The sequence below is a fragment of the Podarcis filfolensis genome (genome assembly GCF_964270895.1).
Source record: "Podarcis filfolensis genome assembly, chromosome: Z".
Lineage (NCBI taxonomy): Eukaryota > Metazoa > Chordata > Lepidosauria > Squamata > Lacertidae > Podarcis > Podarcis filfolensis.
This window is the reverse complement of record NC_139617.1, coordinates 18837354-18855473: the sequence shown is the minus strand read 5'-3', so window position 1 is coordinate 18855473 and position 18120 is coordinate 18837354. Positions and strand designations below refer to the sequence as shown.

Genomic DNA, 18120 nt, shown 5'->3' with positions numbered 1-18120 from the left:
AACATTAACAAGACTATTCATTTCCAAGTCATTAAAAAGGTAAAGGTAAAGGGACCCTTGACCATTAGGTCCAGTCATGGACGACTCTGAGGTTGCAGAAAGAGTACAGCATGGCTCAGGGTTGACTTCAGCAATGCACCCTCTTGAAAGCACATGATACCTTGCTGAAGCTAAGCAGGTCTGGATCTGTTCATTGCCTGGATGAGACTGCCTGGGAATACTATGTATACTGCCTTGAGATTTATGGAATAAAATTGGAATATTAGCACAGCAGATAGATTAATGAACATGGCATAACATGAAATGTATCTAAAATGTGTGGGGGTGATGCCTGTGAACATATTGACATGCATTTCACATGATTTTAGATGTGACTTGCACAGTACAGCATCCATTCTAGCTCCCCAGTTTGACTAGAATTATGTTAGTTCATTGTATGACCTACACATTGTATGAAACAGAGCTGTTTTAACATATAGCAGAAAAATATGATAGTCTATTTCTCCCCCATCCTCAGTCACTGCCAAATGGAAATATACAACTGCCGAGCCATGTTTTAATTCATCAAACGGTTGGATTCTATGGACAAATGGATCTTCACATGGCTCCCACTGTCGTGCAGCAACTGTTTTCGCAGCTAAGGCATCATAAGCAAACCATCCAAAGACATTCTCTGTGCAGATCAGGCCAAACATGAAACATTATACAACAATGGTGCATTTAACAGGAGCATCACACAAAAACCCCAAGAAACAACAACTGGACTACTTTTCACAGCAAGGCGATTTCATTTGCAGCACTGTCTCCAGTTCTGCATGTGCCACACGGTTCAAAGAGGGTGCTGACCAGTCAGAAGGTTTTCAGAGGAGAGTGACAAAAAATGAGTGTCTCCAGGATGCCAAGTCATGTGGTAGAAGATCGAAGAAGCTGGGTATCTTTAGCTCAAAGGAAAAAAGGGTTGCACAAGGGCACGTTGCCAAAAGGTACACTACATAGATTTGATAAAGCCAAATTCCCCCATTGCCAAGTCATAAAAGCTAGACATTATCCAAGCTAAACTACTTACTATGCAGGAGATCTGCAACTTGATCTCCCAACATATTTACGTTAACTTAAAAGCAGCTATAAGGCAGTGGGGAGGGAAGGAAAATTGGACAGAAGAAGCAGCTCAAACAGAGGATGTGTTCAACCATTTCCTTCCGTGCTATTTCCCTGGTCTAAATACTCCCCAAGTTGCTGTCTGTACCATGCCAGTATTTTTTTGGAACAACTTCAAGATAACACTTCTCTTACCATGAACTGGTGCCACATCAGTGAGCTATCAGAGAGGTATCTACTCCTCCCACTATTGTTCCACTGTGGTCACTGAGACCTGCTGGGGAAATTTGCTTTCCTTGACTGCCCCTAATCTGTATATCAACAGCATCAAAAGCAGCGATAGTTCCCAGGATAAAAAACACACACCAAGAAGCCTGTTAGGGCCTGAACCTTGTGAGAGTCCAGGAGCAATGCAAAATTGTTTTTTTGCTCAGACTTGTTTATAGCAGCAGCTGGTGATTAAAGGAAGAAGAGATTTGTACTGCATTTTTTAAAAAAGTGTTTATATATTTTTAATAATACTCTGTGTTACAAATATGTCTGCAAACATGACAGGAAGGCTGGCAACTTCAACCCCGCTGTCTGCAAATCCCTTACAGACAACCAAGTTCCTGGAGATAGTCAGGTTGTGTATCCATAAGCAGTGACTAGAGGAGAAATGACTGCTGGGAGGAGCACAGAAGACCACGGTGCACTTGTAGCGGCAAAACCGGAGGCTTTCATCTGGCCCAGCTGCAACAAAACATGTCTCTCCCGTATTGGTCTCTACAGCCACAGCAGGCGCTATAACCTTCGAACAGTTTGACTTCACTCCCCCAAAGGCACACTCCTCCACTGTCTCCCAAGGAAGACAGATGTCAACAAGTTCAAGTATCCAAAGCACTTCAGAAGTGTGAACTCATTCGCACAACAGCCCCATAAGGCAGACCAATCATATTAAATAGCACAGATCGGAGTGTGGAGGCAAGGAGAGAAAAAGCCGAAACAGTAGTGCATTGGTGGGAGAACCTGTGGCCTGTCGGATGTCAGTGGACTTCAACTTCCATCAGGCGCAGCATGCATGGCCAGGAATGATGGAAGTTGTTCCACAGCAACTGAAAGGCCGCAGGCTCCCCATTCCTAGAGTCCTGGCTTGTTTTGGACTTGCTCGAAAGCACAAATGCTGGACCTGAGTACAACAGCATTCTCCGGACCTGTGAATCCCCCAACAGTAGAGGCAGAAGTTAGCCATTATGTCTAGCAGACCATGATAGTCTTATCAATGTGGGGAAGAGCCCTGCATGAGATTCTGAAGAGCCAATATTAGAGATTGTGAAGGCATAGAAAAACAGAAAGGGAAAAAAAATCCCGAAGAAGTTTTCCCTCATTTTCTTTATTGGCCTTCACATCTCTAGCTATTGCTAGCAAGAATAGGCACTGCTGGGAGAGATGTACAAAGAAAACTGATCTAGTATATGACAGCTTCTTACGTTCCTATCATCACTTCCTCCAAACTGGATAGCTCTGCAGCTAAATCAGCAAAAGCCAATTGCCACTTCCAGTTCTGACCAGATGCAACTTTGCAGCAAAGAGAGAGAGAGAGAGAGAGAGAGAGAGAGAGAGAGAGAGAGAGAGAGACAACTTCCTCTGAAGTAAAGCACTGAATCCTTCTCACATACACAATACACGCACAGGCTCTACTCAGAAACAAAGGGACAAGATGACCAGCTGCAAGATGCAGCTGTGCCCCCAGACTCTTAATACTTGTGATTAGCTTGCCAATAGGCAACAAGGGAGGAGGACACACAGGCAACAAGAGAAAAGCAAGCAAAAAACAAGCCCCCTCCCTTAAAAGGGTCAGTCTCCATGGTCTCCCTTAAAATGTACTTGCTATAACAGTTCCAGAAAGAAAAAAGTGTATTGAGAGCCACATTTCCACCAACTACATTCAAATTGTCTGAATGATCTATGAACTTAGCAACAGTAACCCAGCACATCATGTTTTTCCAATGTGTGGAACACCTTGCACACCTGCACATGAGCCTCTTTGATGAAGGTCTGTCCTCACACTTCTGTCCCCCGCTGTGGTGTTTGCAAAGGGAAAGCCACAGAAGGGCCAGTCAAAGAGATCCAACTTGCAAGAGGCCCTTGTTTGCAGCAGGATGCATGAGCTGCATAGCATATCTACCCCAATCTGTCCTAGCATTCTTGTTTACCTGGATGGCTCCACAGCTGGCTATTCTGTTCTGACTAGCCATTCATGAACATGTTCTGCAGATCTCAGCACCTTTGCTTCAAGGAATAGCTCTAGTCCAGGGTTTCCCAAACTTGGGTCTCCAGTTGTTTTTTGACTACAGTTCCTATCATCCCTGACCATTGGTCCTGCTAGCTAGGGATGATGAGAATTGTAGTCTGAAACACCTGGAAAAGTTTGGGAAACACTGCTCTAGTCGAAAGTGTCCAGAGGTCAAATTTCCCAATGCGTCTTCTCCAACTGATTTCCAAAGTGCCACTCTAGAAAAAAATGGGGTATCCTCCACAGCAGCTTTCAATCCAATGTATCAGGGTTATTGCTAGAAGAGAAATCCGGAAACCCCAGAGTACAGGCAGAAAAAACATTGGTTCCACGCAAGGGACTGTGTTCGGATCTCAGCCAAAAAGCATGAAACTGAGAAGCACCCCAATAGACCATGTACTGTAACCCACTTAAAACAACTGTTCTCCGCCACTTGCAAGGAGTGTGGTGGTGTCCAGCCACCACAAGAGCAAAAATCACTGGAGTTATTCGAAATGAAAGTGGAAGAGGGAAATCTATCATCAGCTGGATCCCACAGACAATCGTGTCCCACCAGACTCTGCCACTTCCAAAGGGAAGGGAACTAGCCTAGTGACAGAGGACAGGAACATAGGAAACTGCTGTCTACAGAGTCAGACCACTGGTCCACCTAGCTCAATACTGCCTACACTGACTGGTAGCAGCTCTCCAGGATTTCAGAGAGGGGTCTCTCCCAGTCAGTGCTAGGCATTCAGCCTGGTGCCTTCTCCATGCAAGCAGTTGTTCTGCCACTAAGTTGCAGCTCCTCCCTGCTTTGCATACAGAAGGTCCCAAATTCAATCCCACCGCATCTCTAGCAAGGCTGGAAGAAGGACGCATGCCTGCCACTCTGCTTAGGTGATATCAAACTGCATGGGGTCAGTGGTCTGTCAACGCATCAGGCAGAAGCTCCCCACGTTCCTTTTTTTAAATAGGGTGGATTCAAAAGTACATCTCCCGCGTGCATCAGCTGGCCTAAGCTGGTCCATTCTGCTTCCTAGATAGCATTGCTGGTACCCAGGTAACGCAAATGACATAGGCAGACCTTCGCATGCTTAACGGGACGTATACCCCACTGCGTGCAACAGCGTTTACTCTCTAGTCAATGGGTTTCAGAATTGCAGCCCGAAGTCTCACTTGCGAAGTCACATAAAACTCAAGACCGGTTGGGGCCACCCTAGTCCATGCCCAAATTTACCCACCCCAACGGGATATGCGTTAAGTAACAGGCAAGCAATGCATTTGCATCGATCAGCATATAGAGTAACTGGACAACGTGGGTGGGTGGGGGCCTCCCGCCCAGCATCGGAAAGGTAACAACCCGCTCCTTGCTTTAAACATGAGCGGGAGGGAGGGGCTTGCCCACCTCCAGCGCTACGGCGCGTTCAGCGGCCGTTGCCACGTCTTCCCACCGGCCACCCCCGCATGCCCCGATCTCCAGAAGCGCCTCTCACCTCGGCCTTAGGCCTGTTCTGCAGAAGGTGCTCCAGGTACAGGTCGGACAGCGCGGTCCTCATGCTGCTCACGCTGTCACTCCGGCTGGATTTGAGCGTCATGGTTGGTGGGCGCCAGGCGCGAGTAGCTAAGCACCTCGGGGTAGTGTGATGCTATGAGACTCGGAGTCGAACGGCGTCTCGTCAGCGGCCCGAGGGGCTCTGCTTCCACCCGCAAGGCGAGATCGCTGTCAAGCCGCTGCTGCTGCTGCTTTTGGAGCCGAGTAGACCCCGCGCGCGCACTACAGCCGGCCGGAGCGTCCTAAACCGAAAGGGTTGCAGAGTCACCGTGCGCCGGAGAAGGCAGCAGAGGGGAGGACCAGGCCCGCCCGCTGGGAGTGGCTAAATAGGGAGGGATCTCTCCACCCGGCCCACAGCGGCTGCCAAAGCAGCAGCCCTGCGTTCCCCTAGCCACTTAGCGCCGCCGAGCGCCGTGCGCTGGGGACAGCGGTGCAAGCCCTATCCAACCTCTCCAAGCCGCGCGCGCGCCCTCCTGCGCCCCCTCCTGCCAGAGCCGAGTGTCTTTCTGCTGCCTGCCAGAGCCACCGCTTCGCTTACGCAAAGCACGAGGCTCTGTCTGCAATGTTGAACGAGCTGGGCCGTGCAAGCAGCAGCGATTGTTTTGGGGGCCGATAAGCGACGTCACCTCAAGAACAGAGGGGGCTGCCTTCGGGCGAGTAACACTCGCTGGCAGCAGCGGCTCTCCTGGTTCTCAGGCAGGGGTCTTCCTCGGCCTTCTGTGGACAGTGTCCGTGACTGGACTTGGTCTCCACCTCTGCAGAACAGGCGCTCTCCCATCAATTCATGCATAAATACGGTGCTTTTTGTGGTTGCATGGCAATCGGCGATTCAACTGGTGATCTAGGAAGCTGACTTGTACAGAACCAGACCCTTGGTCATTCTAGCTCAATATTGTCTACACGAACTGGCAGCGGCACTCCCATTATTTCAAACCAGGGTCCTTCCCTGCCTTACCTAGAGTTGTCAGAAATTGAACCTGGAGCCTTCTGCATGCAAAGGATGTGCACTAACAATGAGCCATGTACTGTACTGTACTGTACTGTACTGTACTTACTGGGAGTAAGTCCCATTCAATTCAGCGGGGCTGCAAAGAGAAACTGAGTGCATCAGCACTCAGTATTCCAAGACCTACTGCCTCCAACTGTGGAGGGAAGAACATAGTCACCAGGATTAGTAGTCATTGGCTGGTCCATAAATCTGCCTAATATCTTTTAAAGTCATCCAAGTTGGTGGCATTGCTACCTCTTGTGGGAGTGAATCCCATAGTTTAACTATGTACCGTGTAAAGAACTTTTGTGTGCTGTGAACCTTCCAGCTTGTGCAAGTCATCACTTGATGTTGGACTGTTATCAGGTGCTAAGTATTGCATGCCTGTGGGAACAGGGCCCTTTTCCCAAGGAAATGTTGAAATGTTCCCTGGCTTGCTTTTGATATAATATCCTTATTTGGTATAATGACCTTATTGAAACAAAGGGAAACTGAAATGTAAAACTGCTGAATAATAATTAAAGAGATTTAACACTATCACTTGTGGATTAAATAGGGACAATGGATCTTTATCAGTTTACATGTGTAAATTGGCTCACCAGCGCCCTGCATGGATTACCCTTCCTGCATGTGATGAAGAGGGCTCTAGTCCCCCAAAATTTATGCCATAATAAATTAGTTTAGTCTTGAGGGACCCCCAAGGCTCTCTTTTTGTTGTTGTTGTTCATTTTGTAGTTCATTTTCCATCGTTCCGTAGTTCATTTGTAAAAGCTGTGCTGCAGAAAAATTTAGTTTTCGATCCATGGGGAAACTTCCATCTTTTTAAGCTATTGAAAAGTATGCATGCTTTCATAATCCTGAAATGGAAAGCTTGATCCTTTCTCATTCACCATTTCCATGTATTAATCTTCCTCCACCCCAAAAGCAGTGTAATAAGCATGCATAACAAGCCCAAATTGGTGTACAGTTGGTATATTTTGCACAGAGTACAACAGCCCCCAGCAAGGAACTGCAAGCCTGTGAAACCACTTTCTCCACACCTGGGAGCTGTTGCAACTGTGACAGTTGCGATACAGGTAACGGGAGAGCCACGCAGCTTCCTGTTTGCCAGATACTCTTGGGGTTTTGGCTGGGCCTCAAATGCCCAGTGGTGGCGCAGTTAGGTAATATTAATTACTAGGCTTATTGTTCTTATGGGAATGTATTTTTAGATGGCAATGTGCATTACTTCCCTTACTTCAAAATGCAGTAGACAGCCATTTGAGAACCTCCTCATCCCCCTAAGCAGGGGCTTGATTTCCGCCCCAAGGCCTCTCCTGATAACCATGTGACAATTGCCATAATTAGTATGAATCACAGAATTGTAGAGCTGGAAGGGACCTGAGGATCATCAAGGCCAACCCCTTGCAATGTGGGAATATGCAGCTATCCCATATGTATGAGGAGATTAACAGGAACAGTCACAACAGCATTCTAAAGTCCCAGTCCTTTTCAAAATATGCATACAAAACATATACCGTATATTGATGACCTGATTTCCTGATTTCTTACCCTTTGTGATCAGCCTAACAACCACAGTTTATGCAAGCATTGCTGCATGTGAAATGACAACATTTATTCAAAAGGAGTAACAACAGTAGTTTGTTTGGTTTCCCACCCCCACCCCCCTCTGAATAATCAGATCAGGTAATGTGACCATCCAGGATTTTGCTGAGATTAGTGATGGGGCTGAGTTTTCAAACCTGGTGAAGGATCACAAAGATATTCAAATGGATGGCTGAAATATGCTGATCGCTTCCGGCAGCACCTCCTTAATCCATAAGGACTCTGGAAAACACACACAAAAGGCCACACTGATGAAAAATGCATTTGTGTATGAGTAAATGGACTATAAAAAGAATAGAAACTGATTGCCTAAGAAAAAGCAGGAACCCCCAGAATTGCGGAAATACACAGAAAAGTGAAGGCAGTGTTCTTTATTTTACCAACTCTTCCAAACCACACAGTCAGTGCCGGATTTATGTATAAGTTAAACAAGCTATAGCTTAGGGCCCCACTCTCTTGGGGCACCCCAAAAAAATGAAAGGAAAAAAAACACCTGGATGTACATTTCCAAAATATAAGATAAGTTCAACAAATACTTTGATAAAATACATATTTTGTTATGTGCAATTGGCTATAGATACCTATTAGGTCCATAAATTACCATATAGCATATACAGTGGTACATTGGGTTAAGAACTTAATTCATTCTAGAGGTCCGTCCTTAACCTGAAACTGTCCTCAACCTGAGGTACCACTTTAGCTAATGGGGCCTCCCACCCCCGCTGCCACCCCGCTGCACGATTTCTGTTCTCATCCTGAAGCAAAGTTCTTAATCCAAGGTACTATTTCTCAGTTAGCGGAGTCTTTAACCTGAAGCGTCTGTAACCTGAAGCATCTGTAACCCAAGGTATCACTGTATTCAACACAAAAAAACAGTGACAATTTGTTGACAAAGGACAGCTGGACATATAAAGGGCCCCATTACCTTCAGTAGCTTAGGGCCTCATGAAACCTAAATCTGGCCCTGCACACAGTACTGAAAACTGGCAGAACTTAGAATGCAGCTGTCCCCCATCTTATACTGGTGCTGCTCGTTTTTTCCTGCTTAAATGCAGAACCTTGCATTTCTCCATACTGAAATTCATTTTGTTAGTTGGGGCCTGGTTCTTCAATCTGTCAAGGTCATCTTGAACCCAAATTATTTCTTCTGCAGTATTTCCTACCCCTCCCGGTTTTGTGTCATCTGCAAACTGAATGAGCAGTACCTCCTCAATTCCTTCACTTAAGCCGTTTATAAAGACGTTGAACAACTATGGGCCCAGGACAGAACCCTGTGGCACCCCACTTGTCACTTTTCCCCAGGATGACGAGGAGCAATTAGCGAGCACTCTTTAGGCTCTGTCGGTCAACCAGGTACAAATCCACCTTATAATTACTTCGTTTAACCCGCATTTTACCAGCTTCCTCGCAAGAATACAATATCATGGGGGACTTTGTCAGAAGCCTTACTGAAATCAAAATTCACTGTGTTCACAGCATCCCCCAGCGTTATTCAGCTAAAAGCAAAATAAGACCCCCTCCCTTGTACTCTGAGAAAACAAAAGCCTTTTGCTGTTTTGAATTTCTTTTTTTTTTAATGTTTCACGTACTCTATGTATCCAATTTAATACCCTGAAGTGGTTAACAGTAAAAATAAAGAAAAATTTTAAAAAATTGTGTGTGTGTTCAAGTTTCAAATCCAATACAATTACAACCCTATTCCCAGTGCTTTTTCTCTAGAAAAATAGGTGCCAGTACTCACCGTGAAGTTGTTACAGTACATGCCACACTTTTCTCCAACATACCCCTGAGTACTCCCTGAGGGAGAGAAAAGCACTGCCTATTCCTGAAACTAATTTGTTGAAACTGATTTTCATTTCTGAATATTAAATTGGGACCTGCTGGTGAATGCAGGGTAATAAACGTAAGGATCATGACAACAGGAACAACAATCTGCACTTAGAGGGCTCATTGAAAAAGTATAGTCTTGACAAGGTACCGAAAATATAGAAATGGGGCCCAACTCCAATGGACTAGGGAAAAGTTCTAAAGGGTAGGGGACACCACATTACAGTAAAAGCCTAATTTCTACATTGCATGGGCAGATCATTTGATGTGATGATATCTGCAGGAGACCCTCTGAGCATGAGTGCAAGGATAGGTAGAGTACATAAAGGCTGAGAAAATATTTCCTAAGAACACAGGGAGCTTCCTTATACGGAGCCAGACCATATACTGAGCACTGACTGGCAGTGGGTCTCCTGTGTTTTTGCCTCACTACCACCTTAGGGTCTTTTTCAGTTATATTTCAATATTCCCCACCACCATCTGCCTCTGTGAGCCTCCCTCCCTCTGAAGGTGAGTGCTATTTAAAGCTGGTCACTAGAAAGGCAGCATTGACTGGTTGCCTCTGACTACAGACATCTGACAGGATTGCGCAAGAAGACAGTCTAATTGAGGAAGTTCAAGCCAGGGCAACCTTTGGACAAAGTTACTGCAGGTCATTCAGAGGAAAACAAGTTTCATATCTCAGGCCCATCTGCACTTACATTTAAATAAATATTATACCACTTTATACAATCATAGTTTCCTTCCACCCCCGAAATAAAAGAATTATGGGAGCTGTAGTTTATTAAGGATGCTGTGAATTGGTCCCTATTCCTTTCATAGAGCTACAATTCGCAGAATTTCCTGGGAAGAGGGATTGGCTGCTAAACCGCTCGGGGAACTGGACTGGACTGGACTCCCAATTCCCACCAGCTCCATCTGATCAGAGATTATGGGAGTAGTAATCCAGTGATGGTTGGAGGGTCTACAAGGCCCTCATCCCTACCTTAGTTCAGACATTGGGAGGTGGAATAAATCCCTTGCCATGACGCTTACGTGGCACAGCAGAGAAGGAACAGGATCCCCAAAGCAGCCGGGAAGGCGTACAGAGCGGATCTTGGAAAAGAGTGGAAGACATGAGTCCAGACATCATCCAGGTAATCTGACAGCCAGGACCGGCGAACACCTGCGGAGGAGACAGTGAAGGCACAAAAAATAAAACTGACAATGTGAGCAGACACAGGTCTCAGTGGCTCCCTGTGTGACCACTTTTGGTGGCTGGAAGAACTCACCTGAAGAACTCACACTCCAGAGCTAGCTGGGAAGGAAATTTGATTCTGTTTGCATCTCTAGGTTATTCTAGAGCCTTTCTACCTAAATTTTATAGAAATTTATTCATGTATACAGCAGCAGCAAGAATGTTACTTGCCCAAAAATGGAAAGAGGAAAAAGTCCCAGCAAAGAATATGGATACAAAAACTTACGGAATATGGAGAAATAGTGAAACTTGCCGGAAGAATAAGAAATCAAGATAACAATTTTTTATAAAAGAATGGAAATGGTTTATCGAATATTTGCAGATAAATTGTAAACAGATAAAAATACTGGCAGGATTATTGTAACAACCTGCAGCTACATAAGAGTGTATATATATAAAGAAGATAAGTAAAGTTAAATTAATTTGGATATGCAGAAGATATTAAAAATAAATTTAAGGAACTGCAGAAAGAAGGGGAAGGAAGTCAAGTTTTAAAATGTCAAAATGATTGTAAAATCAGTGAAATGCATATATCTGAAAAGTATATAAAAAATAAAAATAAAAATTTGTAGGTGAATCTATCAAAAATTGGGTTTTTTAAAAAAAATCTTCTCGTGAATTCTGATACAAAAGCTCTATGAGTGATCTAACATGGTGTTATTGTTTTGTTCTGTTCTGTTCTTTTCTTCTTCTTGGTGGTCTGTTTGTTACTTTTTGGTTATGGTATACTGTTTACTGAAAACAATAGATGTTTGTTTGCTTGATTTTTAACAAATTCTTTAACCCAAATTCTTCAGATTTCCTTGCCCTGCTCCACTCTCCATGTCCCATTCCATTCTTTTCCAGAGGTTTCTCAACCCATAGGAGTGGCTTTTGGCCTGGCGCAAAGCAAAACAAGTGCACATTGCACAAGCAGAGTTCCACTAGCTCTTCTCTGGATTCAAACCATTGTTGTTGTGGTTTTTTCCTCTAGAACAGGTAAAAGGAGCATAGTAGCAGAAGTATCATAGTAGCCATAGTAGCACCAGGGGATGGGTTGTGTATGTTCCTAATTATACATTTTCCCCAGAGAGATGTATTAATTCAGAGGTAGCCGTGGTGCCCTTCACATCTTTATTGGGACCCCAGTTCCCATCGTCCCAGTCAGTGAGGCCAATTGATGGGGTTTTTGGGAGTTGTAGTCTGACAGCATTTGGAATGCACCATGTTGGCTACGCTTGTATTATTGACTGTAGATAGCTGCTGACTAGGGAAAGACACAAATACATCACTTGTGATTGCAGAATCCTGGACATCCTCTTGTTCCTGGGGCTTTTATTTATTAGTTCTTGTATTTTTTAAAAAACAGTATAAACTGCCCACCATAAAATATATTGTGGCAGTGGACAGAATAAATAAACAAACACAAGAAAACAAAGGTAAAAACACGAAAGATAGTTTAAATTAATTACACTCAGGAAGAATTTTGGCCAACCTAAGCTTGGAACAGCCAGGGGATCAAAGCTCACTGAGTGGTTCCAACTGACAAACTAAAAATAAATTTCATGGTGTGTTTTTCCAGTATGAAAGTCAAAGTCTGGAAGAACTTTGACCCCTTATTAGTATCAGCATCTCAAGGAGGCAAAGGTTTTTTCGCAGAAGCAGTGCCTGAGATCCTTGATCTCATTTGCTGAGCCTTCAGATGTATTTATATAAAGTGTAGGCTTTAATTCTGAGCTCATATTCTTTGCACGTTCTTGACCAATATGGAACCCTAAAACAGAGCTGACCGGCCTCAGGCAGTAGATCCCACCTGCCAGTGGTGGACCTACCCTCTGCCTGTTTGCCACCACCACCACCTGCCTCCTTGAGCTGCCTCAGGTGGCATGCAAGTGAGCAGCTCTGTGTGGGTGTGTAGCAGCAGGTGAGTGGATGGGCAGAGGCATTTTCAATGTCCTGGTCTGGCTGTGTGCCTAATGATAGCACACTGGAACTAGATTTCTTTACGGGGGTGGGGAACCTGCAGCCTTCCAAATGTTGCTGGACTACACTGCCCATCATCCTGGACTATTGTACACTCTGGCTGGGGCTGATCCAAGCTGTGGAGTCCAGCAGCATCTGGAGTCAAAGGTTCCCCACTGTCACCTTGCAAAACTTCCTGGTCTAATTGTTTTACCTCCTCTCTTAATAGTTATGCTTTTTAACTAGCTTGCTTTGAGGCACATTTTGTTTTCAGTGCTTTATTTTGTATTTTAATGATGCGTTGCCTTTTCAACTGATTTATAAAATCTAAACTGGAGAAGGACCATAGCTTAGTGGCAAAGTATTTGCTTTGCACGAAGGTTTCAAGTTGGCATGAAGAAGGTTTGATCCCCACACCGCCAGGTAGAGCTGTGAATGTTACTTGCCTAAAACCCTGGAGAGCAACTACCAATCAGTATAGACCAGTGTTCTTCAAACTTAGGTGCCTGTATATTATTGCATTACAACTTCCAGTGGTCTTAGCCAGTGGTCAGGGAAGGTGGGAGTTGCACCTGAGGTTGAAGAACACTGCTACAGTCAGTGAAATTGCAGATAATTGAAACACATTGAAAAAGCCTGCAAGCACCCCAGTCTGCCCCCATTCCGCCCTTTCGGTGATGTTTCCATGACATCTTTATGATGTCTCTGGGTCACTTCTGGGTTCAGTGTGATGCATGTGATCACTCACATATAGGATGCGGGTAAACTTTAGGCTGCTTCTATACAAAATACTGAGCTAGATGGGCCAATGGGTCTGACTCAGTATAAAAGAAAAATAAAAAAATTAAAAAAAAATTTTTCTTCCAGTAGCACCTTAAAGACCAACTAAGTTACTTCTTGGTATGAGCTTTCGTGTGCATGCACACTTCTTCAGTAAGTGTGCATGCACACTTCTTCAGTATAAAAGGTAAAGGACCCCTGGATGGTTAAGTCCAGTCAAAGGCGACTATGGAGTTGCGGTGCTCATCTTGCTTTCAGGCCAAGGGAGCCAGCGTTTGTCCGCAGACAGCTTTCCGGGTCACGTGGCCAGCATGACTAAACCACTTCTGGTGCAACGGAACACCATGACGGAAGCCAGAGCGCATGGAAATGCCATCTACCTTCCCACCACAGAGGTACCTATTTATCTACTTGCACTGGCATGCTTTCAAACTGCTAGGTTGGGAGGAGCTGGGACAGAGCAACGGGAGCTCACCCCCTCGCACAGATTCGAACCGCCGATCTTCTGATCGGCGAGTCCAAGAGGTTCAGTGGTTTAGACTATAGCGCCACCCACATCCCATCAGTATAAAGCCTACGATCCTGTGGTTTTATACATGTAAACCACTTGGAAGTCATTTGGGCATGAAAGCAGCATCTAAATTAATAAACAATGAAAAAATAATAAGACAACTATGTAATTTCCTCACTAATGATTATGTGGCTGTTCTTCAAATGAAATTAAAAAACTTACGGTGAATTTCAAGGCCCAGATCCATTTTCTTTGTGTTCGCCTGCAGAGACAGAGGAGGCCTCCTGATTTGTCTTGAAACGGTGCCCCTTCTAAACCCATTGAGAGTGACAAATGCACGGGAAATCCTTGCAGGGGAGGAGATGCCCTGAATGCAGGAGGTACAAACTGCCAGGCACAGCATGTGGGCATGCACTATTTTGTGCCGTGTCAAATCCATGGCTTTCGCAGGCTGCAGGGATTCTGTCAAGCCTAGTGATTTCTCTGGACTGTCCACACAAAACATAAACACACATACAGCCGTCTTGGCTGAGCAAACCCCCGTCTTTGAGGCCAGAAGAATCTAAAAAACACAAGCGAATGGGGGGTAGGAGATGAGGGAAAGGACAAATGATAAGATGCAGCAACTGCCATATGGTAGACATAATCAGATTCTCTTCTGCTCTTCTAGAGGGTAGGACTCCAATCAATAGATTCAAGTTACAAGAAAGGAGGCTCCTACTAAACATTAGGAAGACAGACCCTCCAACTGTCCCTGATTTATAGAAGCCATCCCAGTTTCTGATTGGATCCTGGAAAATCCCGCTTTTCCTTAGGATGTCCCTATTTTCACTGTAGAAATTTTGGAGGGTATGGATTTGACTCCCGAGCTGTCTGAAGGCAATCCTGTAAAGGGAAGTTTTGTTTAAAAATGGGCAGCTTCCAGCACATATAAAAACATAGTAAAACACCAAACCTTAAAAAGCTTCCCTATACAGAGCTGGTTTCAGATGTCTCCTAAAGGTCTGCCTGCTGAGGGCCTGAAGGGCTCTGCTCCTTGCCTCTTTCCACCTGGCTTAGGGTGGGGCTTGACAGGCTTCACAAGGACTGCGGCTGCTGCTTAGCAAAGAGGGCTCCTCTTTTAAATCGTTTTTAATTTTTATCTGTGTTGTTTTAAATGAGACCATCTTGGCTGTGAGCCCTGGAAGACCTGCACCCTGCCTTGCTGGCCTTTTCCCATCTGGCCTGGGAGAGTGGAGTGCTGACTGACTCCAGCTACAAAAGCTGAGGCTGTTGAACAGATTCTTGGGCTGGCGTATTATTTATGGGGGGTTGAGAGAGTCATTGCTGTTATTGATATTATTGTTGTATCTTTAGTTTTAGAGCTTATGATTTACGTGGAAATTGTTTCCATTTGGTTGTGTACTTTTTGATGTGTTTTATTTATTGTTTATGACTTCTGTTATGTTTGTAATTATGTAAATCTTGTCATGTTGTAAGCCGCCGTGAGCATAGTTTCAACTATGGAAAGGCAGCATACAAATAATAATAATAAAAATGATGATGATAATTACTCATCTCCTTGACATCTGATGTAAAGGCATTCCACATGGTGGGTGCCACTACCGAGAAGGCCCTCTGCCTAGTCCCCCTGGTCCACTGACCGCATGCCAATGGGCCATGACTAGGATTGCCAGACCTCCAGGTCTGACCTGGAATCTCCAGGCTTGCCTGGCCCCTTCCAAGTGGCAAGTGGCAGGCCTGAATCTCCAGGTGGGTGAGAGTGCCTTTAATAAAATAAAATAAAATTTATTAAGAAGGCTGTGCATGCAGTAAGCTTCAACTCCGCAGGAACCAGCTACAAATTCTAGCACAGATACTGGGGTGGCTCTGCCCTCCCCTCTCCCAATTAACCTCCATCTCTAGGGCCTACTCCCATGACATCAGCAGGGGGCATCCCCATGACATCACCAAGGGCAGTCCCTAAGTCTCAGGTTTGGCCCCTGATATATCAGGGTGTAGGACTCTCCTGGCCCGGCAACGCTTGCACTCTGTCGTCCAGTTCTAGGTCACCAGCACACTTGCCCATGATGGTTAAAGTATGGTTACCAGATTTTTTCCCCAATAAATCCAGGGACACTTTTTTTTTTTGAAGCTGGGTAGCAACAGGGAGTCAGTAGTGGGGATGGTGAGGCAAAAGACCCTGGGCCCAAGCACACATGCATATTGTATAAAGGAGTAAAGCCCTTCTTTCGCACCGTGAAACATAAAAGTGAGTTTTTTAAAAAACTGGGCAATGGCACTCTGTGTGCCCGTGACTCCCGAGCCTTCCCCAATCTCCTTCCCCCTTCCCCCTTTGTTTTGACAGATATGGGAAGGCTCGGAAGTCACAGGCGGGCAGCCATTGCCCAGGAGGGGCCAGCCTGGTAGTGCAGTTGGCTCTGGCTGGCTTCAGGAGCTGATTGCTGCCATGGCGCTGAAAAATGGCGGGTGCCATGGCAGCGAGCAGTGAGCAGCTCCTGAAGCCAGCCAGAGCCAACTGCAGTAACAGGCTGGCTCCAGGATGCTGCCTCTGCCATGTTTCCAGGGGACACATTTTCAAATCCAGGGACCGTCCCCGAGAACGTCTGGCAACCCTAGGTTAAAGCAGCAGGGGGGAGTCATTTCAGATGTATTCCCACCCACACCCCACTTTAATTGTGGATCTAGTTGGAATGTTGAGGGGGTACGGGTGGCAGCATGTCTAATTTCTCTTTGTTTCAGGCTTCAGCAGTAGATAGACAGCACCCAGGCTAGCTCTCTGGCCAGTTTTCTATCAGTTTTGTCAACCCCCTGTTGCCAAGGCCCGACTGGCCTCTGCTAGGATTCTGGCATTTAGTGTCCCCGGGCATTTAGTGTCCCATGCTGTAAAACACTCTTCCAGCAGATAATAATAATAATAATAATAATAATAATAATAATAATAATAATCTATTTATACCCCGTACATCTGGCTGGGCTTCCCCAGGAACATTCTCTTCTGACTTCCAGGCATCTTTGCATGCTGACAGGCCTTTGCAAGCACTTTCTGTGGTTATTTGCAGCGTTTATAATGGTGTTTCATGTTGTGTTGTTGTACACCGTTCTGATATCTTTATGATATGAATCATAGAATAATATTCTATGCAGGAATATGAAGCTGTCCCATATGGGGATCGAACCTGCAACCTTGGTATTATCAGCACCATGCTCTAACCAACTGAGCTATCCAGTCCATAAAAGAACCTGAGCCTCCCATGTGACAGGTGGGAATACTAACCACTATTTTAAAAAATATTTTCTCCTCCCAATCTGGCAAGCTTTAAAAACACCAGCAAATAATTTTCTTTTAAAGTATTTCTGCACATTTATAGGCCTGTTGCTGTGCGGTATTAGGAAAAACCTGCTCACCCAGAAATCAGAACCGTATCCATTTTTAAAACGATGGTTTGACAGGGCAATGTTCCTTTAATCCAGAGCAGCTCACAGGCAATCAACAATTTCCTTTCCATTGTCTTTCCATTGCCCTTATTTTACTGAGCAGATCATGCTGCAGATATACATCATTTGTCATAGCAGAGGCAGGCACTTCACACCCCATTAATCGCTCAGTGGTGCAGAATGCAATTTGTTCCTCCTGAGACAGGCTTGATTTGAAGCAGTATTTGGCCTTGGAACATTTGGGCATGTCTTGGAACCTGTCCAGTTACATACCTTGGAGGTGTTTTGCAATCTATCGCTTCCCCTCCCCCCCTTTTTTAAAAAAGCCCAGCTTATCACAATACACATATATGAACACACTAAGATGCACACTAATTTTACACTTGTACTGTCACAATCACAGATTCCACGCATAGCTCTTGGGGCTACCAATAGCAGCTTTAAAACCACCTTTAATATGTTATTGATTTTGTAATAAGTGCTGGGCACTGAGCTGACACTTCCATTATCAGATATAGCAGAGTCAGCCCTGGTTAAAAGGCACATAAATAACCCATGTTTTTAGGACTATGCTCAACATACCGTGATGCAGATGCCAGTGGAAAAACCCACAACCAGTGTCCAGCCTTGCAGAAGCCCTGCCTGATTTCCACAATATCCACACGGAACCAGACAACCTTTATGACATCACAGCTCTCAACTATATGGGAATACTGGAGCATGACCTCGAAAGGAACCCCTGTATCTTTAACAGCAACATTCCTGGGAAGATGTACAGCAGAATCCTATAAATGTCCACTTAGAAACATGGGTACTTTTAGGGGATAGTCCAGAGCACCTGAGCCCTGGGTCTTCTGCAATGGATCTCAGATCTATTGCAGCTTTCGCT

General features: G+C 45.1%; 1 protein-coding gene across 1 annotated transcript in view; it reads right to left on the bottom strand.

The window, feature by feature from the left end:
* MPP1 (MAGUK p55 scaffold protein 1) overlaps positions 1-17900 on the bottom strand; it is a 44302-nt gene extending 26402 nt beyond the window's left edge. Inside the window, exons 1-4 of the mRNA XM_083596021.1 lie at positions 17814-17900; positions 14016-14355; positions 10360-10489; positions 4846-7719 (exon numbers count right to left, since the gene is read on the bottom strand). Of these exons, the coding sequence (XP_083452147.1) occupies positions 4846-4947 (102 nt within the window). The 5' untranslated portion in view covers positions 4948-7719; positions 10360-10489; positions 14016-14355; positions 17814-17900. The remainder of the gene's footprint in view (positions 1-4845; positions 7720-10359; positions 10490-14015; positions 14356-17813) is intronic.
* Positions 17901-18120: the final 220 nt, after the last annotated feature.